Genomic DNA, 27,033 nt, shown 5'->3' with positions numbered 1-27,033 from the left:
TCAAGCTACTTGTATTATTTATAGTTAACTGGTAGTTACCTGGTACCTGTACCCAGTAAAATGTATTACTGAATATACTGAAAATATGAAAACGTAACAACTTTTTTCAAGTAATTTAATATACCGTGATATTTTCATCAATATAAGTTAATAATAGCAAAAAAAACGGTATTTTAGAACTTTTATTTTTCATCAATCGCGGTTGAATACTTTAAAGTATTTATGACATATTATATATGTTTAGGTTTAACTCATAGAGTGGGATAGGGAGATGAACTGAATGATGAGAATTTAAAAATATTAAGTGTAATTTTCAAGTGGGAATGTTTGGCAGTTATTTGGGAAAATATATAGTAATTGAGATTCAAAATGAAGCCACATTTCTGCCCCAACTTTGACCAAAATACACAGGCTACTTAGATTTTAGCTGGGTTTTTTATTTAGTAGTTTATATAAAGTACTCATCCATTTGTCAACTTATGGTTAGGATTTGCGATGCAACAACTCCCATTTCTGCTTCAGTTAGTGTATTGAATATATTAATTGAATATAATTAAATTTATCCAATTTTAATAGTCCCTGAGCATAAAACTAGTGACTCTGACCTGCAATTAAGTAGCATACGTGATTCCTTAAAATAAAGCAGGTGAACATTTGCGTTAAAGAGGTATACTATGCCACTCAGAAATGCACATTTTAGGTCCCTTAGAAAATCAAAAATAAATCTAAGCATACATGCCAGACGTCCCGATCTTGGCGGGACAGTCCTACTTTTGGGGTGTTTGTGCCGATGTGACACAATTTGTCCCAACATTTGTAAAAAACGACATATGTTCTAAAATGTCACACTAAGAGTCGCTATTCAAGCTCCGTCTGGCTTTAGTTACCATCGCTAATTCCTGTATTGCCCCCTATTAACAACCCATTTCTACTAGTCACATGATCCAGTGTTGTTTTGACACCTTATCAGAAATCTATCGTCAAATGATTGATTTTATCAGGAATTCACATCATGGTGTTTTAATGTGATAGGGGTGGCATATTGCTAGCCAAAGATGCATCGTAGTGAAGTCAAAAAGACTGCTTTTGTATTTTAAGGCCAAATTTAAGTCCAAAGATACTATTACTATTGAGGGCTTACCGATACACATTGATGTTTCAAATAAATTAACTTTAGTTTTTGACTGCTTTTCAGAAAATAATTTGTACATATTGCATCAATCTTATTTAGAGTTTATTGAAGATTTTTTAAATAAAAAACAGTGCTCGATGCACGTACATCGCCTTGCACGATTATGCATGCCTCTGTCAGAAATTGAATACAAATAGAGGCATGCACCAGATTTCACGTTATGGATTCATCAGCATAGTGCACATGTGTGTTTACTTCCGGAAAATTAAGAACATCTGTGTTCATGAAATTCTTTAACACATTTATAGCCAACATTTGCCAGAAATTATGAGGTTTTGTAAGTAATATAATGATTTCTGACTGCAGTAAAGGTGGCATGATTGATCGTATTAGGTGTCCTGCTTTTTTGTCAAAATGTCCCGACATTTTAAATGGAATGTCCCGAATGTCCCAATTTTTACCTGAAAAATTCTGGCATATATGATTTAAGTCCTTTCTTAATATATTCAAGTTTGAAAGGCTTCATTTTCAACACTAAGTTACTGATGAGCAGCAAACAGCATAAAACCTGAACAGACTCCGAGTTACTCGCAGGCTAGCTGTTCTGGTTATATGCTGGTTGCAAAAGCCGTTTTTATTTTACTTTTGAGTGGGTAAGGTTAAAGGGTTTTATGACGATTAATTTGTCTGATATTTAAAACTATGGTGCAGACACATCTGTGTCTTGTTCTACCCTGAAACTTGTTGCACTCAGATTATTTTCTTCAGTACAAAAATATTAAAAAAAACTAAATGGCTTAAAGGTAATTGAACATTGCTGACAATGGCAAAAAGTGTTTAGGGGATTGGTTAAGTATTATATTCTGCTAGTTTGAATTAATGTTATTCTGAAACCAGATGATCACATCATTATTAATTTAAAGAGAAATGCAACAGTTTATATTAATGGATATAATGTACAGATCATCTACCAGGGATGGTTGGGTTTCATTAAAATTTGGATTAATTGGTATATAAAAGAATCAATCTTATTATTTCTCAATATACCAGGTAACTTTTAAGCAATCATTAGTGGGGTTTATACTGAGATAACAACAGGTTACAAGTGACTGCATTTTCATTTTGTAGTATATCATGTTAGTATTCAATTATGATGGTGCGTGCTGAGTTTTTGTAAATTTGTGCACAGCCAAATACGTAACAGACAGTAGGTTAGTTACCTGTTTGGCATATCTCAATGCGAACATGTAAAAAAGTAAATATATATATATATATATATATATATATATATATATATATATATTTTATATATATGATTCTCGATCTGTGCGAAAGGGGTTTAATACATATGCGTAAAGTGTCGTCCCAGATTAGCTTGTGCAGTCCATGTGTATCTAACGTGTTTGTACATTTGTATGTCCAAAATTAACCTCTTTGTTATTTAATAAAGAGCATAAGACCTAACCTAGTAACATCTTACAACAAAAAGCAAACTTTTTATAAAAAAAATTGTAATTTTACCACAGTTTTTTTTTTCAATAATTCATACATATTTCTGTTTTTACATTCCTGTTGATTAAGAAAATTTGTTTTGGTAGCTCAAACTCTTGACCATAACCAGTACCTGAATGTTCAGATGCTTTAGTCTTTGCTGGTTAGATATGAGTTTGTCTCTGGACAAATGGGGTGTAATGCATGTGTGAAACATATGTCATATTTGTGTGTCAGGCACAGGCTCAACAGGGACTTCACTTTTAACTTTTATGGAATTTTTTCGTGTAAAGGTTGTCTTTTCTAAATGAATATCCTTCCTAGGCGGAAAGTGTCATCCCTAATTAGTCTGTGGTGACTGCATATGCTAATCTGGTACGATACTTCATGCACATGTCTAGAAAAAAGGCCTTGGCAAACAGCGTAGACCCTATTGAGACGCTGCATGATGCGGCATCTCATCAGGGTCTGCGCTCTTTGCTTAAAGGAATTTCTGTAAGAAATATTCTAAATATACAAATAAATATACTAGACATCCCTAATTTTGAAAATTAATTGATCCAATTAAGAACGATGGGAGAGTCCACTAGGCATAAATCGGTTAAGCCTGGTTTCCCGTGATTGCAGCTTACTTATGAGATTGCACAAGACAAAAACATTTGAACAGAATCCTTTAAGAAATGCATTATTAATGTGCTTGTGATCAAAGAAACAGTCTCCTTTTATCTTCAACACTGCACCTGTGTCTTGTCATGGTTTATTCAAAATATTAACTAAAATGTCAAGTGTTGACATTTTACAATCCATTTTTGTACCTATGAAGTCTTTAATATATTCTTTACATTTTATCTATTATGAGATATTTTGTTTTGTTATAGAATGCTTTTTATGCCCCCCTTCGAAGAAGAGGTGGTATATTGCTTTGCACATGTCGGTCGGTCTGTCGGTCGGTCCACCAGGTTGTTTCCGGATGATAACTCAAGAACGCTTATGCCTAGGATCATGAAACTTCATAGGTACATTGATCATGACTCTCAGATGACCCCTAATGATTTTCAGGTCATTAGGTCAAAGGTCACTGTCATGGTTACCCGAAATAGTAAAATGGTTTCCGGATGATAACTCAAGAACGCTTATGCCTAGGATCATTAAACTTGATAGGTAGATTGAAAATGACTCGCAGTTGACCCCTATTGATTTTCGGGTCACTATATCAAAGGTCAAGGTCACGGTGACCTGAAATAGTAAAATGGTTTCCGGATGATAACTCAAGAACGCTAATGGCTAGGATCATGAAACTTCATTGGTACATTGATCATGACTCGCAGATGACCCCTATTGATTTTGAGGTCACTAGGTCAAAGGTCAAGGTCATGGTAACCTGAAATAGTAAAATGGTTTCCGGATGATGACTCAAGAATGCTTTTGCCTAAGATCATGAAACTTGATAGGTAGATTGATCATGACTGGCAGATGGCCCCTATGGATTTTGAGGTCACTAGGTCAAAGGTCAAGATCACGGTGACCCGAAATAGTTAAATGGTTTCCTGATGATAACTGAAGAACGCTTATTCCTATGATCATGAAACTTGATAGGTAGATTGATCATGACTGGCAGATGACCCTTATTGATTTTCAGGTCACTAGGTCAAAGGTCAAGGTCACAGTGACCCAAAATAGTTAAATGGTTTCCGAATGATAACTCAAGAACGCTTATGGCTAGGATCATGAAACTTCATAGGTACATTGATCATGACTAGCAGATGACCCCTATTGATTTGCAACTCATTAGGTCAAAGGTCAAGGTCATAGTGACAAAAAACATATTCACACAATGGCTGTCACTACAACGGAGAGCCCATATGGGGGCATGCATGTTTTACAAACAGCCCTTGTTATTTTTAGGGTTATCTTGTAATTGAAGATCAGTAATGAAAGTAATTTTTGCCATATCCCTTAAGCCTATCATTAATTGAAATGAAGCATACTTTAATTAATAAAGATGTGTTCAAAGAAAGGTTAATTGTGAATTAAAAGGATTTTCAGAGATAGTTAAAAGCAATACTAATGGTAGTGGTCTAATGATGCATAATAATTACATTATGAACTTGTTTCATGTCTCTGTCTTGTATGCCTGTAATTATATATCATGTGCTTCAATACTGATGAGGCATCATGTGGTTCTTATGGTTGGTTTTACATATATTTGAAAGTTAATCAAAAAGTAAGCTAAATGGACTGTAATTTACAATACCTCGCCAATCTTACATATACCCTTTATTACTTATGCATTACCAATCACCAAATACCCTTGATATCCTTTGCATTGCCAATCTATAAAGACCCTACATTTCACAAACATGTCCAGTAAACAAATATAAACCCTATATTTCCTAAAAATTGTGACTCAACAAATACCCTCTGTTTCCTATACATTGCCTATCATCAAACATCATATGATTTTCTTTACATCGCCAATCAACATATACCATCTATTTTCTTCATATTCTCAGGGGGTAGAGGAGCGAGACACGGAGATCAAGAAGTGTCGCCAGGAAAGTCTTAAGCTTCAACAGAGCCTTGAGGAGCAGCTAGCAGAGGAACGCACTAACAACCAGGACAACCAGGTAGTCATTATGGCCTCAACCAGGACAACCAGGTAGTCATTATGGCCTCAACCATGACAGCCAGGTAGGCATTATAGCCTCAACCAGGACAGCCAGATAGGCATTATGGCCTCAGCCATGACAGCCAGGTAGGCATTATGGCCTCAACCATGACAGCCAGGTTGGCATTATGGCCTCAACCAGGACAACCAGGTAGGCTTTATGGCCTCAACCATGACAGCCAGGTAGGCATTTTGGCCTCAACGAGGACAACCAGGGAGGCGTTATGGCCTCAACCATGACAGCCAGGTGGGCATTATGGCCTCAACCAGGACAACCAGGTAGTCATTATGGCCTCAACCATGACAGCCAGGTAGGCATTATGGCCTCAACCAGGACAGCCAGGTAGGCATTATGGCCTCAACCATGACAGCCAGGTAGGCATTATGGCCTCAACCATGACAGCCAGGTAGGCATTATGGCCTCAACCAGGAGAGCCAGGTAGGCATTATGGCTTTAGCCAGGACAGCCATGTAGGCATAACAGACTTAACCAGGACAGCCAGGTATGCATTATGGCCTCAACCAGGACAGCCAGGTAGGCATAATGGCCTCAACCATGACAGCCAGGTAGGCATAATGGCCTCAACCATGACAGTCAGGTAGGCATAATGGCCTCAACCAGGACAGCCAGGTAGGCATTATGGCCTAAACTATGACAGCCAGGTAGGCATAAAGGCCTCAACCAGGACAGCCAGGTAGGCATAATGGTCTCAACCAGGACAGCCAGGTAGGCATTATGGCCTCAACCAGGACAGCCAGGTAGGCATTATGGCCTCAACCAGGTAGGCATTATGGCCTTAACCAGAACAACCAGGAAAGCATTATGGGCTAAACCAGGACAACCAGGTAGGCATCATGGCCTCAAGCAGGACAACCACCTAGGCATCATGGCTTCAACCAGGACAACCAGATAGGCATTATGGCCTCACTCAGGACAACCAGTAAAGCATCATGGGCTCAACCAGCACAACCAGGTAGGCCTTATAGCCTCATTAAGGACAGCCATGTAATCATAATGGTCTAAACCAGGACAACCAGGTTAGAAATCATGACATCAACCAGGGCAATTAGGTAGGCAACACGGCTTTTACTAGAGCAACCAAGCAGGTATCATGGCCTCATGTTCAAAAGTTATCTGCCTTTTAATTCAGAAACAAACCCAGCTAGTGGCTGTTACAAAGCTGTGTATAGGTACTTTCTGTCACTTTTGTGACTAAGATCTAGTTCTTACAGATGCATACATAACAAGTGTGCTAATGTAATTAATTCCTGTCGCATTACCATCTATAGTGTGTTCAGAATCTAATCCAGCCGGTATTTATTCATATTCGAATGGAACAATGCGACTGATCTTTTAATATGTCTCTGTTAATTCGGTTAGTGAGATGTCCATCCTTTACCACTTAGATACGTATTTTCACGCATTGGAAGTCCCTTCAAAAGTTAGATTTAATTAAATATCTTCCATACTATATTCAAGTTGTAAAGGCTTCATTTCCAATCCTAAGACACTGATTAGCAGCAAACAGCATAAAACCTGAACAAACTGCAAGTTACTCGCAGTTTGTTCTGGTTATATGCTGGTTGCAAAAGCCATTTTCACTTCGCTACTTATAGGGGAAGTCGTTAAAATTAAAGCAATTTCTGCTATTAAGCATTTGTAAATTGGGGCTTCTAGGTGAATGCTTTATTATTATGCATGTAAATAAAACGTATTGAACAGATTTTTTAAATAATTATTATAAATGTAACAAATTGTTAATTTGCTGTTTGTTTTTGACAGGAAATGTTGGAGCGTTTGAGAGAGCGCAAAGAAGGTCTCAAGACACAGTTGTCTGAAGTACAGACAGAGTTAGAGGAGTCAAGAAAGGCTCACAGGTAACTGGTCTTGAGTTAGAGGAGTCAAGAAAGGCTCACAGGTATCTGGTCTTGAGTTGGAGGAGTCAAGAAAGGCTCACAGGTATCTGGTCTTGAGTTGGAGGAGTCAAGAAAGGCTCACAGGTAACTGGTGTTGAGTTGGAAGAGTCAAGAAAGGCTCACAGGTAACTGGTCTTGAGTTGGAGGAGTCAAGAAAGGCTCACAGGTAACTGGTCTTGAGTTGGAGGAGTCAATAAAGGCTCACAGGTAACTGGTTTTGAGTTGGAGGAGTCAAGAAAGGCTCACAGGTAATTGGTCTTGAGTTGGAGGAGTCAAGAAAGGCTCACAGGTAACTCGTCTTAAGTTGGAGAAGTCAAGAAAGGCTCACAGGTAACTGGTCTTGAGTTGGAGGAGTCAAGAAAGGCTCACAGGTAACTGGTCTTGAGTTGGAGGAGTCAAGAAAGGCTCACAGGTAACTGGTGTTGAGTTGGAGGAGTCAAGAAAGGCTCACAGGAAACTGGTCTTGAGTTGGAGGAGTCAAGAAAGGCTCACAGTTGTCTGAAGTGCAGACAGAGTTGGAGGAGTCAAGAAAGGCTCACAGGTAACTGATCTTGAGTTGGAGGAGTCAAGAAAGGCTCACAAGTATCTGGTCTTGAGTTCGAGGAGTCAAGAAAGGCTCACAGGTAACTGGTTTTGAGTTGGAGGAGTCAAGAAAGGCTCACAGGTAACTGGTCTTGAGTTGGAGGAGTCAAGAAAGGCTCACAGGTAACTGGTCTTGAGTTGGAGGAGTCAAGAAAGGCTCACAGGTAACTGGTGTTGAGTTGGATGAGTCAATAAAGGCTCACAGGTAACTGGTCTTGAGTTGGAGGAGTCAAGAAAGGCTCACAGGTAACTGGTCTTGAGTTGGAGGAGTCAATAAAGGCTCACAGGTAACTGGTCTTGAGTTGGAGGAGTCAAGAAAGGCTCACAGGTAATTGGTCTTGAGTTGGAGGAGTCAAGAAAGGCTCACAGGTAACTCGTCTTAAGTTGGAGAAGTCAAGAAAGGCTCACAGGTAACTGGTCTTGAGTTGGAGGAGTCAAGAAAGGCTCACAGGTAACTGGTCTTGAGTTGGATGAGTCAAGAAAGGCTCACAGTTGTCTGAAGTACAGACAGAGTTGGAGGAGTCAAGAAAGGCTCACAGGTAACTGGTCTTGAGTTGGAGGAGTCAAGAAAGGCTCACAGGTAACTGGTCTTGAGTTGGAGGAGTCAAGAAAGGCTCACAAGTATCTGGTCTTGAGTTCGAGGAGTCAAGAAAGGCTCACAGGTAACTGGTCTTGAGTTGGAGGAGTCAAGAAAGGCTCACAGGTAACTGGTCTTGAGTTGGAGGAGTCAAGAAAGGCTCACAGGTAACTGGTCTTGAGTTGGAGGAGTCAAGAAAAGCTCACAGGTAACTTGTCTTGAGTTGGAGGAGTCAAGAAAGGCTCACAGGTATCTGGATTTGAGTTGGAGGAGTCAAGAAAGGCTAACAAGTAACTTTCTTGAGTTGGAAGAGTCAAGAAAGGCTCACAGGTAACTTGTCTTCTTTAGTCTGGTGTAGTTATTACATATACAGTGTTAGAATTTAATGTAACTGTTGATTGAAACTATTCTGGTCCTGTGTATAGATTCAGTAATTATTCAAGTTTATTTTCATGTCTTATTTAAATCAAATTTTCCCATTTTCTATGATCTTGCCATGTGATTATATTTCATTCAAATTGCCATTTGAATTTAGCAGACTTTCTAAAAATAATATTTGCATTTTTTTTGGTAAATGATCCCCAAGAGAATATTTTTTACTCCGATGAGAAGTTATCAGGTTACAATACTATTAAAGCTTATTTTGATACTTTGGACCTTAAAGACGATTTCAAATGGATTTTATACATACATATAATAAATTATGTTGGCATTTAAATGCTTAGCACTATATATCATCATTTTTTTTAATTATGTGTTTCAATTTTTATGTGAGGATTTTTATGGAAATCAATTCCATTTTAAAACTTACAAATTGTATATTCTTAGTAGAAGTTCATAATAACAGTACCAAAAATATTCTCACCTGTCGTGCATTTTGTTATGAAGACAAAAGCATCGTGAATCTTACTGAAGTTATTTGGTCATAAAAGTTGTTGTGCATAATTATTAAGAATGCAAGCATTTCAAATGAAGCTAAATTTTGTCTGAAATAGAGTTGAATTTTCTCTTAGATTTTTTACAAGGTTGATTGCTATAGAATAGTCTGTTGTCAAATCTGTCCTAATTCAGTCATTATTCGTGCAATTTCAAGGATTGGTAGTCATGGCAATCTGCCAGAAATGAAATTGATGCTTTGGTTTTCAATGGGCACAATTAGAGACAAGATATCGGTGTGACGTTGTATTCAGACAAGTGAAACGTGCTTTGCGTCATAGATTGCATCTTTCAATGTGTCTTGTGGCAAATTGTTTTATACAGATGTTATGATGTAGCATCATTAGGAAATAAACAGCGTAATTATATTTTTTCATTCCATCTTTTTGTGTTTGTTTAGTGATTAATTAAGGCTGCAATTAAGATAATAGAAGCCTGAGTTTGAAGTTTTTGTATCAAAATGATGCAGATACTTGTAAATGAGTTCGTGGTGAAGTTGTTAAAGAGAACGATGTCCCCTCAATATTTCAAATGCTTCAATTAAGGATGATATTTAGACCATTTACAATAATCACTCTTTGCCTGAAACCTTTCTAAATTATTTCCCTAGCATTATCCAAATTGGAAAAAATTAATGTCGACTGCTACCTCGTAGGTGATTTCTGGTCAATGACTTAAAATAGCATTATCTAATCTTGATGAAACTTAAATTCTCATTCACCAAGTTTAACCATTTCCGACACAGAGGCAAAGTGAACATTGCTATGTGCAAACAGCATAAAATCAGAACAGCCTGCAAGTAACTCGCAGTCTTTTCAGGTTTAAGGCTGTATGCTGCTCATCAGTGTCAAGGGCTTGAAATGAAGCATTTAAAACTTGAATTAAGTATGAAAAGTATTTAAATAAATATATTTTTCTAAGGGACTACAAATGTGTCAAAATGCGTAACTTAGTGGTAAAGGGTAAATACAATTAAAGATATACTAAGCTTAAAATGCCTAGCTAGGGATTGGATTTGGGACTCTTCAGGTCAAGGCTTTGTTCTAAAATTATGTCTACAGGCATTCTCACACTGTCTGTGATTCACATTGAGCAGTTGTCAGTTATTGCCATTCTTAATTGAACTGATTACTGGTAGATAGAGAATAACAGGTAACTGCTTGATCTTTTTGTAATATATCAGGCAAGGCTTAGAATAATATAAAGGCGAGGCTTGTCGAGCTGTTATTATACAACCATTACCCATTGGTAATTGGGGCTATATCAGAGTCACTTTGTTGGTCGGTCTGTCCCAAAATTTCAGCCGATCTTCACCATACTTGGTTACAAGTTGTATCTAGATGATGTCTGGTTTGAATATGGGTCTTGCTGGGTCAAAAACTAGGTCAAGGGGTCACTTAGTGTGTTTTTAACCGAAAGTTTGTTCGGACCATAACTATGTCATTTATGGTTAGATTTTAAAATGACTTGGTTTATTTGTTCACCATCATTGGACAGTGTGTCGTGTGAAAAAAGTATTTCGATATCTCCAAGGTCAAGGTCATACTTGGAGTTCAAAGGTCAAATGCTTGTCCGGGCCATAACTTTATCATTTATTGTGAGATTTTAAAATCATGTGGCAAATGTATTCACCATCATTGGACGATGTGTCACGCAAAAGAATTACATCAATATCTTCAGGTCAAGGTCACACTTTGAGTTCAAAGAGCAAAAATGGCCATAAATGAGCTTGTCAGTGCAATAACTATGTCTTTCATTGTGAGATTTTTAAATTATTGGGCACATTTGTTCACCATCATTGAACGGTGTCTCGGGCTAAAGAATTGCGTCGATATCTCCAAGGTCAAGGTCGTACTTTAAGTTCAAAGGTTAAAAATGGCTATAAATGGGCTTGTCCAGGCCATAACTATGTCGTTCATTGTGAGATTTTAAAATCATTCGGCACATTTGTTAACCATCATTGGATAGTGTGTCGCGTGAAAGAATAACGTCGATATCTGCAAGGTCAAAGTCACACTTTGAGTTCAAATGTCAAATATGGCCATATTTGAGCTTGTCCTGGCCATAAGTATAACTATGTCATTCATTGTGAGATTTTAAAATCATTTGGCACATTTGTTCACCATCATTGGACGGTGTGTCGCGCGAAAGAATTATGTTGATATCTCCAAGGTCAAGGTCACACTTTGAGTCAAAAATGGCCATAAATGATTTTGTAACACTTTTAGTTCAAAGATCAAAAATGGTCATAAATGAGCTTGTCCGGGCTATAACTATGTTGTTCATTGTGAGATTTTAAAATGATTTGGCACATTTGTTATGCACAATTGGACGTTGTGCCACGCAAAAGAATTACGTCGATATCTGCAATGTCAAGGGCACACTGTGAGTGGGGGTATACGTCACGTTTGTGACAAAGCTCTATTTTTATTCATGCCGAGCCTGACATATTACAAAAAGATAAGGCAGTAATCTGTTTTAAGCTCACCTCGAGCACAACGTGCTCATGGTGAGCTTTTGGGATCGCCTTTTGTCCGTCGTACATCGTGCGTCGTCAACATTTTACCTTGTGAACACTCTAGAGGCCACATTTCTTATCTGATCTTCATGAAACTTGGTCAGAACATTTGTCCCGATGATACCTCGACTGAGTTCGAAACTGTGTCATGCTAGGTCAAAAACTAGGTCACTAGGTAAAAAAATAGAAAAACCTTGTGAACACTGAAGAAGTCACATTCGATGCCCAATCTTCATGTAAATTTTGCCAAAATGTTTGTCTTAATGATTTGTTGGTTGAGTTCAAAATTTGTTCTAGTCGGTTTAAAAGCATGGCCACCAGGGGGCGGGGCAGTATTCCTTATATGGCTTTATAGAAACCTTGTGAACACTCTAGAAGTCACAATTTTTGCCCAATCATCATGAAACTTGGTCAAAACATTGGTTTTATTGATATCTCGGATGTGTTCAAAAATGGTTCAGATCGGTGAAAAAATATGGCTGCCAGGGGGGCGGGGCAGTTTTCTCTTTATTTATATTGTGAAAACATATGAACACTCTAGAAGTCACATTTTTGGTCCAATCTTCATGAAATTTGGTCAGAACATTTGTTTTCTGGATACGACGGTTGAGTTCGAAAATGGTTCAGATCGGTAAAAAAAACATGGCTGCCAGGGGAGGGGGGGTCTTTTTCCTTATATTTATATAGTAATAGCTTGTGACCACTCTAGAAGTCACATTTTTTGCCTTATCATGATATTTGGTCAAAACATTTGTTATGTGGATACCTCGGACGAGTTTGAAAATAGTCGTGAACATTTGAAAAACATGGCAATAATAACAGAGGATTATTATGTTGATGATTGGTTGGGGATGAAGTGCAACTAATGTATTTTTGCCATCTGAAAACCCTTTATTAAATAATCTCAAAATTGTAAGTAGTAATATTGATTTCACTGAAAATTGCTTAGGGGAGAAACAACTGTATAAAACAGTTTAGAGTCAGGCCCCAAATTCCTGCGCTGGCCACTTTTCACACATTCTGTTGCATGTAATTAAATGACCACAGACCAATGAAATAACCATTAGCCACAGCAGGTACCTCATTATCTCTGACAGTTGCTTGATGCCTAACCCCTTGTTTACAACCCTTTGCAGTGAACAGCAATAGCTATACAGTGGTATCAATATAGAGATAAACACATAAATACATCTGTCTGGCATTTATTTTCGTATAAAAATCAGCATGCTGACTGCATAAAAAGAACAGATTACAACATTGAAGCAATTAAGCTCTTTAAATAGCAAAATTATGTACTTATATATTTCCAAGAAAGGTTTAGGTATACAAAATAAATTAATTTAATGGGCGTGGTATTTCATATTTCTTAGCTTTAAGTACAGTGATGCCTGATTGAACTTACTCAATATGGCTATTATTTAACTTATAACTATCACAAAGTCCTAGTGTATATTATGAATATCAAGAAGAAAAAGTAAAGATATGTATGTAAAAATATCCTTTACAGCTTAGGCAACAACAGTAGTCAAAATTCAATTATATTGATCAATAAAAAATAGATTGAAATATTCTCCAACTTTACTGTTGAACATTTATTGACAAAAAACTATCGTGTCTACATGATTGTACTCATATCATATCACAGATAATACTTTGTTTAAGAATTAAAGAGATAGAGAAAATGTACTTAAAACCAACTATTTGCGATACTTATGATATTAAATGCAGCTTGTATTTGAGAATAAATTTCACAATTAAAATGCATTTTAGTTTTTCATTGGTTGTAAATAAAGAGTAGAAGCGTAGAGGAATTGTTTACAAACAAACCTTACAAATGTGAATAATTAACAAAATTTAAATCTTAAATGAAGTATAAAAATTTCATTTTAAATCATAAATACAGATTGATATACATAAGTCATGTAGGCCTACATTGATGATATGTGAAAAACAGTATTATGTGAAAGTCAGAAATACCATTATTCTAATTAATTTTATATACAGACGTACGTCATGTATGATATGTGAAATGCAGTATTACTTGAAATAATCAGAGTATAATTGTTCTAAATAACTTTGAATGGAAAAACAGTCAAAACGTATTTTAATAATAGAGCACACTAAGTCTGTACTACTGCCTGTCTGCTCAGCACTCGTCCTCATTTGAAGATTTTACACTAAATAATGGAACTATAAAGTGCAAGTTAAGTATGTACGCCCGTCTGTATGAAGTACTTTTATTACTCCACCTTCCCAGAATGGTCTAGTTCCTTTGGGTCTCAGATGAGCGCCTTAGGGCCCATGGCCCTCTTGTTAGCTCTTCTATTTTTTGAAAAAAAAAATTGGCTCTTCTATTTTTTGAAAAAAATTATGAGTTATTGTCATCACCTTGGCGTCTGCGTCGGCGTTGGCGTCCGATTAAGTTTTGCGTTTAGGTCCACTTTTCTCAGAAAGTATCAATGCTATTGCATTCAAACTTGGTACACTTACTAACTATCATGAGAGGACTGGGCAGGCAAAGTTAGATAATTCTGGCGTGCATTTTGACAGAATTATGTGCCCTTTTTATACTTAGAAAATTGAAAATTTTGGTTAAGTTTTGCGTTTAGGTCCACTTTTCTCAGAAAGTATCAATGCTATTGCATTTAAAGTTGGTATACTTACTTACTATCATGAGGGGACTGGGCAGGCAAAGTAAGATAACTCTGGCGTGCATTTTTACAGAGTTATGTGCCCTTTTTATACTTAGAAATTGAAAAATTTGGTTAAGTTTTGTGCATAGGTCCATTTTATTCCGTAAGTATCAAAGCTATTGCTTTCATACTTGCATCACTTACTAACTATCATAAGGGGACTGTGCAGGCAAAGTAATGTAACTCTGACTGGCATTTTGACAGAATTATTGGCCCTTTTTATACTTAGAAAATTGAAAATTTGGTTAAGTTTTGTGTTTAGGTCCACTTTATTCCTACAGTATCAAAGCTATTGCTTTCATACTTGCAACACTTATTAGCTATCATAAGGGGACTGTGAAGGCAAAGTTATGTAGCTCTGACTGGCATTTGGACGGAATTATGGGCCCTTTATACTTAAAAAATTGAAAATTTGGTTAAGTTTTGTGTTTTGGTCAACTTTAATCTAAAATATCATAGATATTGCTTTCATACTTGGAACACTCGCAAACTATCATAAGGGTACAGTAAAAGGACAAGTTGCATAACTCTGGTTGTCATTTTTACGGAATTATGGCCCTTTTTTGACTTAGTAACTTTGAATATACGGTTAAATTTTGTGTTTCGATCCACTTTACTTCTTAACTATCAAGGCTATTGCTTTCAAACTTCAAATACTTTCATGCTATCATGAGGTTACTGTTTCTGGCAAGTTGAATTTTACCTTGAGCTTTGAATGACCTTGACTCTCAAGGTCAAATTATTAAATTTTGCTAAAATTGCCATAACTTCTTTATTTATGATTAGATTTGATTGATCCTTCGACAAAACTACTCTTACCTGACATACCACAATAGACTCCACCCAAACCATCCCCCGTGCCCTCCCCCCCCGAATCCCCCTCCTATTTTTTTTTTTTAATTTTTTAAGATCACCTCACAAATGACCACCACACCCTCACACTATACCCCCACCCCACCCCACCCCCCCCAATTTTTTTTTTTTTGAAACGGTTAAAAAACACAAATATTTATTTTTATTATTTTATGTTTGAAATACCGTCATCCTTCGCACCCAAGAATTCCAACCCCCCCCTCCCCCCCACCCGAATCCCCCCACCCCTAATTTTTTTTTTTTTTTTAAGATCATCTCACAAATGATCACCACACCCTCACACTATTACCCCCCCCCCCCCCACATTTAATTTTTTTTAAACGGTTAAAGAGCACAAATATTTATTTTTATTATTTTATGTTTGAAATACCGTCATCCTTCGCACCCAATAATTCCAACCCCCTCCCCCCACCCCAATCCCCCCCTCCCCCTAATTTATTTTTTTTTAACATCATCTCACAAATGACCACCACACACACCCTCACACTATACCCCCCCCCCCCCAAATTTCATTTTTTTTAAACGGTTCAAAAACACAATTATTTATTTTTGTTATTTTATGTTTGAAATACCGTCCAACCATCGCACCCAAGAATCCCCCCCCACCCCCCCACCCCCATGTTTTTTTTTTGCATTTTTTTTTCGCATTTTTGGAAAATAATGTAATAAATGTCCACACCCCTACACTATACACCCCTCTTCACTCCACCCCTCCCTCCTTTGTGATTGAAAATGAGAGTCCCTACACCTTTAAAAAGAAAATAGATGAGCGGTCTGCACTCGCAAGGCGGTGCTCTTGTTCTGTTTATCATACCTCTACGTCCAATATTTTATAGAAAAAATGGGAAAAAATTGCTTAAAAGCTACAGTTTTAGCGGAAAAGAATATGACTTGTCGTTTCACGTGTTAATAATGTCTTGATGAGCACGCGTGCTTAATCTTTGTAAAAAAAAATTTTTTTGTTGCATTTTGTGTTCAAAATAAATTACATCTTGGTATCAAATTGTTTGTTGTGTTGAATATGATTTGATTTACTAACTACTAAAAATGATGACTTTATAGTTGATTCCGCGTAATAATGACCATCCTCTACACATGACTGATATAAGAACTTCCTGTTGACCATGATTTATAAAAAACTATCAGGTTATGTTATATCAGGCAGATTTCAATGCCTTGGTATTATAAAACAGCTTACCAAGGAAAAGTAAGATTTACTGACTGTCCTGATGTGAAATTATGTTGAAAACAGCAAAAAAACAACATTAACACACACAATTTGAATCACCTTCCTGACTATATTTATGTGCCTGTGCAGTCAGTAACCCTTTTTTGCAGTGCGTTGAACTCCCGGTGGAAGGAGAAATCACAGTTGATAGGGAAGCTTGAGTCCCAGGTCGGGGAAATGAAGGAAACATGGGAGAAAAAGGAGCGAAAACTCACCCAGGAGCGCGATAAAGCCCTGGAGGCTGCAAAGTAAGTGAGTGGAATGGGCATGGTATGAATTGTGATATGTGGGCGTTCAAAATGTAGCTTATAATTTTACTGGAAGTATTGTTTTCTCTGCAAGGAAGTAGATGGATGTGTGGGAATGCACGATTCAAAATGTCTGTCTGTGTCTCAATCAGTCAGCAGTTCAATCCTCTTTATTATACAATCCCTTTTACACACCGACCCAACCAACTGCGAAATATGCAATATTGTTACTATTCTTCAACCCTTTCCCACTCAGAAGCAAAGTGAAAATGGCTATGTACAAACATCATAAAACCAGAACAGCCTGCAAGAAACTCGCAGTCTGTTCATGTTTTATACTTTTTGCTGTACATCAGTATCTTAGGGTTGGAAATGAAGCCTTTAAAACTTTAATCTAGTAAATAAGGTCTTAAAGTAAATTTAACTTTCTAAGGCACTTCAAACATGTCAAAATAAGTGGTAAAGGGTTTAAGTATAGTAAGAACCTATTATGTGGTTTAAGGCTGTGCAAAACAATGACAATTATGTTTTTGTTGTGAGTGAAGTTAAAAAGCAGACAACCAGCTGTGAATTATATTTGATCTTGCTAATTTGAAGGAAAAAGTATAACATTTAGTCTATTTATATTTGGAAAAATCTATATAAATAGAAATCATATGGAAAGGGCCTGAAATATCTCTTGAAAAAGCTAAATGGTAATTTTAAAGATGCTAACTTCAGCTTTCAGCACAATTTTTTGCTGCTTGACATTGTTGTGCAATTGTTGTGCTTGGTTACCTTTTTGACAATTTATGTACCGGTACCTTGAACTCAAGTGAGTGCCTTAGGGCAATCATGGACCTATTGTTCCAATATAAATTATTTTCTGGTTAAATCACATAATTTAGTTTATTTACTTATAACTATTAGGTGCTTGTAAATCAATGATTTTATTGTTCATTCATGGTTGTTGTAAATGTATTGTAGTGATCTAAAGCATATTTGGTTGCTTATTCATATACGAAAAAACTCGTTATGAACCTTAAAAGTGAAAATTGTGATTAAAAACTCAAATGCTGTGGTTGTCTCCCTATTCAGTTTAGCGATCGACCGGCTGAAGTCTGCAGATGACTCATTCAGGCAGCAGTTGGAAGACAAGGTGCAGCACTACAAAGAGCTCATGGTGAAGGTCAGCCACGATAAACAGGTTCAAGTTGACCAGGCCTACATGAGGGTAAGCAAACTGGTTAACCCGTAACCACTTAGATCAATATCATGCTTTTGTTGTCCTTTAAAAAGTTATATTTAAGACCTTTCTTGCTAGATTTAAGTTTTAAAGGATTCATTTCCAACTCTTAGATACAGATGAGCAGCAAACACCATTAAACCTGAACAGACTGTGAGTTACTTGCAGGCTGTGCTGGTGATTTGCAGGTTGCAAAAGATATTTTCACTGTGCTTCTTATGGGGGGAAGGGTATAATTAAAATATAAAGCTAAATGTAGAAAAAACAGCCTTGAGTTTTTTTAGCTCACCTGTCACGAAGTGACATGGTGAGCTTATGTGACCATGTGATGTCCGTTGTCCGTTTTGCGTGGGTTTTTCCGTCAACAATTTGTTTGTGTAGACATTTGAGATCACAGTTTTCTTCAAATCTTTACTAAATTTGGTCAGAATGTTTATCTTGATTAAATCTGGGTTGGGATTGTATTTGGGTCATTTGGGGTCAAAAACTAGGTCACTAGGTCAAATAATAGAAAAACCTTGTGTAGACAATAGAGGTCACAGTTTTCATCCAATCTTTATGAAATTTGGTCAGAATGTTTATCTTGACGAAATCTGGGTTTGGATTGTATTTGGGCAATCTGGGGTTAAAAACTAGGTCACTAGGTCAAATAATAGAAAAACCTTGTGTAGACAAAAGAGGTCACAGTTTTCATCCAATCTTTATGAAATTTGGTCAGAATGTTTATCTTGATAAAATCTGGATTGGGATTGTATTTAGGTCATTTGGGGTCAGAAACTAGGTCGCTAGGTCAAATCATAGAAAACCATTGTGTAGACAATAGAGGTAACAGTTTTCATCAGATCTTAATGAAATATTGTCAGAATTTTTGTCTTGGTAAAATCTGTGTTGGGATTGAATTTGGGTCATCTAGGGTCAAATACTGGGTCACTAGGTCAAATAAAAAAAACACTTTTGTAGACAATAGAGGTCACAGTTTTCATCCAAACTCAATTAAATTTGGCCAAAATGTTAATCTTGATGAAATTTGGGTTGGGATTGTATTTGGGTCATCTGGGGTCAAAAACTAGGTCACTAGGTCAAATCATAGAAAAACCTTGTGTAGACAATAGAGGTCATAGTTTTCATCTGATCTTAATGAAGTATGGACAGAATGTTTTCTTGGGATTGTATATGGGTCTGATAGAATTTAAGTTGATGTAGCAAGGTTAGTCAGGTAAGCGATTCAGGGCCATCATGACCCTCTTGTTTATGGAATATCTTCATTCCTTCTGATCAAATGAAATGTTTTTACAGGAAATATAAATCTTATGTTGAAAATATATTTATTGTCGATCAGAGATCAAATAAATGTACCTGTAAATGGGTTTTGGTCTTCTGTATACATTTCCATCATATATGTATGTACAATATGAAATACCCAGTTTGTTATTGGTCTATATTCTTGGATTCCCAGACAGACTGCACTCCACAGAGGCTGAGTGCAGTATTTAGCTGTTTTTAGATTACATCACCTACAGATAGGGCTTTATTTGATCCCTTCATGCTGGTGTCAATTCCTTGCAAGACCGTGTATTTATCCCACGATAAGCCTCAAACACAGCCTTCAATCTTGTTAAAGGCTTACACACAGAAACATTAACACCTCTGTCTAGATCCTGGCTTACAGGTCTTATGAGAATGGTAAGAAGGCAGATGACAATGAAAATGAAGCAGGGTTAGGGTTGCTTTGCAAGGGCTTTTTTGCCCTAATTTTATGCAGATTGCTTTGATAGGAAACAGAACTGGTAATGTTAATTTAAACCCATTGGGTCAAAAAGGTAACATGTGCCTTCTTATTTTAATGTCACATGACCTTTTTGCACCAATGGGGCGATTTATATTTTGAATTGATACCAATTCACTCATATGACACTGAAGTGTGTTCTTAAATTATTAAAATGACTGATGTGGTTATACAACAATACACTGAATGATACTTAAAAATGATAAAAGTAATATATTAACCCTTATGAAAACGACAAGGGACAAAATTGTCACAAAACCAGGTTTTCATTGTGAAAAAAAAATCTGATAAAGGGAGAAAACTCAAACCGAACTTTTGAAATGAACAAACAAAATTAACCCCCTTTGTAAGTTTGTTTTTAAAAAAAATCTATTTTTAGTCGTGGCGACCTTGACATTGGAGATATTGACGTGATTCTTTCGTGCGACACACCGTCCCATGATGGTGAACAAATGTGCCAAATGATTTTAAAATCTCACAATGAATGACATAGTTATGGCCAGGACAAGCTCATTTATGGCCATTTTTGACCTTTGAACTCAAAGTGTGACCTTGACCTTGGAGATATCGACGTAATTATTTCGCGCGACACACCGTCCAATGATGGTGAACAAATGTGCCAAATGATTTTAAAATCTGACAATGAACGACATAGTTATGGCCCGGACAAGCTTGTTCCGCCCGCCCGCCAGCCTGCCCGCATTCGCCAATCTAATAACCAGTTTTTTCCTTCGGAAAACCTGGTTAATAAAAGTAATATATTAAGCCTAATGCTATACCATAAAAGGATATTTTTATATTATAAAAATTATGATATTTGTATAAAACAATATTATTTAAGGATCTGTAAAAATGTTAATTATGATGTGTCATTTACTTAATCACTTGAGTTTTTTTAATCTCCTACAAAAGGCGGATGTAGATTTGGCGTTGTCTGTCTGTCAGTCCATCTGGCCATCAGTCTACCCGTCTGTCTGTCACAAACTTTCCAGGGCTATATTTCAGAAACTATATATTAAGATATCATCATGAAACTTCATGGAAGTATTGATATCAAATGTGGAGAAGTGCCATCAACCTTCACTTACCTAAATAAAAGTTATAACCCTCTGTTGTTTTCGCATGATGTAACTTTTCATGCTTATGTGTAAAATACCAATCAAGATTTCAACATGAAAACCTGTTGTATGATGTAATTTTTCAGAGCTATATCTTAAATTTGATACAAGATTTCAATATGAAACTTTACAAGTCTTAAGATATCAATTAGGAGAATTGACTTTTACAATAACCATAACCCTATATTTTTTTTAAATGGAGTTATTGCCCTTTGTTGTTTTTGTATGATGGGCTATATCTCAGAAACGCTATAAGATTGCATCATCATTGAATCATTGAATGTATACATAAGCTATAAAAACACATCTTTAAGTATCAAACCCTAACAGTTTGAAGGATATTTTGAAAAGGGGATACTTTTATCTTGTAACTTTGACTAATGAAACATTTATAGAAAGATGAATAACAGAATATTATTTATTCTATTTTCACCGCGACATTGACAGTATAACACGTTGTGGAATATACTTGCTTGTATTCAACACTGTGGAATATACCTGTCGCGTGCACGGACTACTTTTTAATTGACGTCATGCGATATGCGCACTTAAATTAGGTCGATATTGTTAGGTTCATTGATCGAATTATAAGGTCACCCATTAGAAGAAAATGTGCATATTTAGCAGAAAAATATATATATATGACATATTCACCAAAAGAAATGTTGAAATAAAATATAAAATTACACGATTTTTGTTTTGTTATTTTTTTATTTATATTTACTTTACCACTGAATTATTTTTCATAAGAAACAAAGTCGACAAAACTTAAGCTTCAAAATTATACGACCTTCAACCTTTAAATCTAGTCATATGACATAATTTTTCGCCATCCGTATAATGAATCAGCTGATTGATGGCGTCATAAAATGACGTACTTATTGCGTCATTTTCCCCATTTTTTTGACGATTTATTATAAACGCGATTTATTTCACATGTTTTCTACATGTACTGTATGTTGACATATCTGAATTGTCAATTTATCACATTTTCCTTATTTCGTGTAATGTGCATTGTTTATAACCAAAGCATATACTTTTGACATTTAACTTAAATATTAAGAATGAACAACAAGCCATACACATATCGCACAGTTCATGAATAATCTGCTATGTTTGCTTTCCTATTTAATTCACGTTAGGCATAGAGCTGTGTAAAGTATAAGATGGTAAAAATAGCACCACACTGGAATTGGGAAGGTCCCATTTTGTACACGGGTATTTTCTACTCATTTATCTGTTGTGTACTGGAATGTTTTCCATTCTTTGTGTATTTATATATTAAATTATTTTCTCGTACAATAAGGGCATTTACCATAGATAAATAAAACATTGTGCAAGTTTAAACATAATTATGTTTGTATGCAGAAAACTGCAAATGCAAGTAACCGAGTTTACCAACGGCTATTATTAGATAAACTGCTCCGGTTCATTTGAACAGCAGTAATGTAGAGTGTGACGAAGAAGAAAGTTTATCGCGTTCATAAACTCATTTGAATAAAGAAATAGTATGGCATAAGGGTCTTTATTTAACTATGCTAAAATAATTATTAAAGACCCTATATGGAAAATCGCCAATTATTGAGTTAAATGGATAATTAGATGGATTTAAAAGGATAATTTAAGGTAAGATACTAGTTCTTACGTGTTTTGATATTTGTTTGTACATTTGTCGTTCCCTGTTTTAGGGGAAATGATTTTAACATGGGCGCCATTGATGCATCGGATCACACACGGCATACTCATAACATTATATAAAAAACACGTTCTGCGCTTCCTTAAATTCGTCGTCCGAAGTCGGAAAACGTATTGCCCTGTATATTTTGTCAAATAAAGTGTCAGTCGCTGCAATTGTCTGTTTACTCGTCAAAATTGTCAAGGTCTTCGATAGCTAACGAAACTTCAGTGTACAGTTTATTTAGTATTGACAGACCTGTACAAAGTCGCGCCAGTCAAAAATCATAAAAAGCGACATTTAAAGTTATGGTAGCCAGAACAAGGTCGTCGATGGTGTACATGTATGTTGACATCGACAGCATTTTGTCAGGAGCAATCGCCGCCATATTGGATTTTGATCATTTTCTTTCGAAAATAAAAAACCTATAGAACTAGTAAAGTAAAATCTTCTTTTCGCGGTCGTAATGTGTTAAAATTCGCACACTGCGTAAAATTGAATGTAGGCATATGGTGATATTTTTACTTGTTTTACAGTTTGTGTGTGAATTTTTCAAGACTATTTTGCGTACCAGAACAAATACATGTAAATCACTACGCATGGTAACATTTGTTAGATTTTAAGCGCTTTTATGACTGAATTAAAATTATTGTTAAGGTTATTAGATCTATTTATGTTAAAGTCACGTTAAAAAAAATCAAATGAGATAAATAGAATACTAGGATTAGCGTTGAATACAGAGAAGTTTATGTTGCTCGGCTCGAACACCGAAAGCGCTCGCCAAGGCTCGCGCTTCCGGCGTTCTAAGCCTCGCAACATAAACTTCTCTGTATTCAACGCTAACCTAGTATTCTCTATATCTTTTATCATTTACCAAACCTCTGAAGGATATTTTGAAATTATTATTATGTGTTTCTTCAAATTTGATTAAGACACTGGATAAAGTTGTTGTTGATATTTACTCTAATGTTGAAAGTGAAAGAGTAGATCATGCGGTTGAAGGTTTTCAGATTAATTTGGTATTGTTGATTTTAATGTTTCTGACAGCAAAGCTGCTTCTTATCAAATGATGATGGTAATGTAGATATTGACGATTTTGTTGGCTATGATTATCATGAAGATCAACAGTTGGATTATGTTGATTAAGATGCTGATGATTGTTTATATGGGCATGTGGAGGATTTTATGTTCATGGTCCTGTTACTGATTATTTTTTCTGTTTGCAGGTGGGGTAGTTAGTGTTGATGACATTGATGATCCTAGCACTGATGATTGTTTCTATTTGTGGTATAGGAAGTTTATATTGATGAAATTGATGATCCTGGCACTGATAATTGTTTCTGTTTGCAGGGGGGGGGGGGGAGTAAATATTGATGATAAAGATGACTCTAGTGTCGATGATTGTTTCAGTTCGCAGGTGGGTAGTTGATGTTGGTGATATTGATGATCATAGCCATGAAAATTGTTTCTGTTTGCAGGTTGGTAGTTGATATTGATGATCCTAGCGCTGATGATTGTTTTTATTTGCAGATGGGGAAGTTAATGTTGGTGATGATTATGCTCTTAGGGCTGATGATTGTTTCTGTTTGCAAGTAGGGTAGTTAATGGCGATGATATTGATGATCCTAGTGCTGATAATTGTTTCTGATTGCAGTATGGTAGCTGATGTTGATGATATTGATGATCCTAGTGCTGATGATTGTTTTTGTTTGCAGATGGGGAAATTAATGTTGATGATGTTTATGATCTTAGAACTGATGATTGTTTCTGTTTGCAGGTGGGGTAGTTAATGTTGATTATGTTTATGATCTTAGAAATGATGATTGTTTCTGTTTGCAGGTGGGGTAGTTAATGTTGATCATGTTTATGATCTTAGAACTGATGATTGTTTCTGTTTGCAGGTGGGGTAGTTAATGTTGATTATGTTTATTCTCTTAGGGCTGATGATTGTTTCTTTTTGCAGGTGGGGTAGTTAATATTGATGATATTGATGATCCTAGCATTGAAGATTGTTTCTATTTGCGGTAGAGGAAGTTTATATTGATGAAATTGATGATCCTGGCACTGATAATTGTTTCTGTTTGCAGGGGGGGGGGGGGGTTAATGGATTGATTGTCATTATGATCTTAGAACTGATGAGTTAATGTTGACGATATTGATTATCCTAGCTGGAATGATTGTTTCTGTTTGCAGGTGGGGTAGTTAATGTTGATCATGTTTATGCTCTTAGGGTTAATGATTGTTTCTGTTTGCAGATGGGGTATAGTTAATGTTGATGATGATTATGATCTTAGAACTGATGATTGTTTCTGTTTGCAGGTGGGGTAGTTAATGTTGATCATGTTTATGCTTTAGGGCTAATGATTGTTTCAGTTTGCAGGTGATGTAGTTAATATTGATGATATTGAGGATCCTAGCTGGAATGATTGTTTCTGTTTGCATGTTGGAAGTTAATGATTCTGATACTGATGATCCTAGCTCTAACAATTGTTTCTGTTTGCAGGTGGGGAAGTTAATGTTGATGATATGAATGATCCTAGCACTGATGATTGTTCCGATCTGCGGTAGAGGAAGTAAATGTTGGTGTTTGCTGATGGGGAAGTTCATGTTGATGATCTTGATGCTAATGATCGTTTCTGTTGGCAGGGGGGTGGGGGTTAATATTGATCATTATGGTGATCCTAGTGCTGATGATTGTTTCTGTTTGCTTGTGGAGCAGCGTTGATGATGTTGATTATTCTGGTGCTGATGATTGTTTCAGTTTGCGGTTAAGAAAGGTAATGTTTATGATGATGTTTTTGCTTTTTATGTGGATGATTGTTTCTGTTGACATTTGTGGGAAGTTTATGTTGATAATTCTCAAAGCGGCCTTTTCACAGATTTTTTGCATGTTTTAAAGTTTGTAATTCAATGCTTTATATTGATAATTGTAAACATTGGAAATAAAAAGCTCCAGTGAAAAATCAAGAATAGATTTTAGAAAAAAAAGAAATAAAGTAACCCAAAACTGGGTTCGAACCACTGACCCCTGGAATCCTGGAGTAAACGTATAAACCATTTAGACCACTCGGCCATCCGCGCTCACGCAATGTAGAAGGTATTTTATACTTTATATAAGGTATCCGCGAAGTTTCACAAAATATAACGACAACAACAGAACTTTCCAAATTATTCAATCGTTTTGCGTTGCAACTCTTTATAACTTTAAGGTTTTTAAATGTCAAAAGATGCATATATGGCTATTATAGAGCTTAGTAAATGTTCAATATTACTGTTTCCTCACACATATCATAACTATAACAAAAATTTGCGAATCTGAAACAACTTTTTAATATTTTGTCAATTACCAAAGCGTGAAAAGGCCCCTTTAAGCTCCTGATGCATAAAGTTGTTTCTGTTGGAAAGTTCAGAAGGGTTATTTTGATGATGTTGATGATCCTGACGCCGACGATTGTTTCTTTTTGAAGGTTGCAGAGGTCGAAGAGGAGATGCGAGAGCTACTGAAAGAGAACCAGTCATCCAAGAAAGCCATGGAGGACAAGATGAAGCGACTCACACAAGCCATGACAGACCTGCAATCAGACCTCTACCAATGACAGACCTGCCGTCAGGCATCTACCAGTGACAGATCTGCAATCAGTGACGGACCAACAATCAGACCACTACTAGTGAAAACCCTGCAGTCAGACCTCTACCAGTAACAGCTATAGGAGTCTGATTCAGATGAGTGCAGACCTTCAGACCTTTACCAATGTCTTGCTTGTCTTTCCTCAAGGTTTTGAACAAGCAAAAATAAGTATTCTTTTCAGTTTGAGTAGGGTACAATGGTTTAGAAAGAAATTCTTGTTTATGCACCTTTCATCAGCAGTTTGAAGAGTTTGAAAAACTATTAGTTAATTAAACATTTATTGTGCTTGATTTCAATAACTTGTGTCTTTAATGTTTAGTACATAGGAATTACAATGCCATTAAAAGAATTTCTTATGTGAACAACTATTTTGAGTAATAGTTTCTGTGATACTTATTTGTCAGTTTTCGTTTCATTTGAAGACATCTTCGATAATATTTGTATCTAACTGAAATTTATTTCTGATGCTATTTTAAACAATAAAATTTTGTGATGAAAATCACTTGATGTGTTATGTCAAAAACATGATTAAATTGTATGCATTTGTTGTTGTTTTTCGGCAATCACAGTCCTTGGTACATGGATCGCTGCCAGGTTTCCAAACCAACTTGAGTATGTTTAGTAGCTTTGTTGTTAAATTTAATGCATAACCAGCTAGCATAGTTCTTGGTTCATTGATTGTCTCTCAACAGTTTGTTATATTCCTGCCTGGCAAGCAAAAACCTTGGTTGGTTCACC

General features: G+C 36.2%; 1 protein-coding gene across 1 annotated transcript in view; it reads left to right on the top strand.

Annotated features, from left to right (window-relative positions):
* Window positions 1-26,833, top strand: part of LOC127846487 (leucine-rich repeat and coiled-coil domain-containing protein 1-like) — a 283,849-nt gene extending 257,016 nt beyond the window's left edge. Inside the window, exons 23-27 of the mRNA XM_052377759.1 lie at window positions 5,137-5,250; window positions 7,075-7,169; window positions 16,726-16,863; window positions 17,941-18,076; window positions 26,135-26,833. Coding sequence (XP_052233719.1) covers window positions 5,137-5,250; window positions 7,075-7,169; window positions 16,726-16,863; window positions 17,941-18,076; window positions 26,135-26,263 — 612 coding nt within the window. The 3' untranslated portion in view covers window positions 26,264-26,833. The remainder of the gene's footprint in view (window positions 1-5,136; window positions 5,251-7,074; window positions 7,170-16,725; window positions 16,864-17,940; window positions 18,077-26,134) is intronic.
* Window positions 26,834-27,033: the final 200 nt, after the last annotated feature.

The sequence above is a fragment of the Dreissena polymorpha genome, chromosome 9 (assembly GCF_020536995.1).
Source record: "Dreissena polymorpha isolate Duluth1 chromosome 9, UMN_Dpol_1.0, whole genome shotgun sequence".
Classification (NCBI taxonomy): Eukaryota; Metazoa; Mollusca; class Bivalvia; order Myida; family Dreissenidae; genus Dreissena; species Dreissena polymorpha.
The sequence above is the reverse complement of the archived record's forward strand: the minus strand, read 5'-3'. Positions and strand labels throughout refer to the sequence as shown.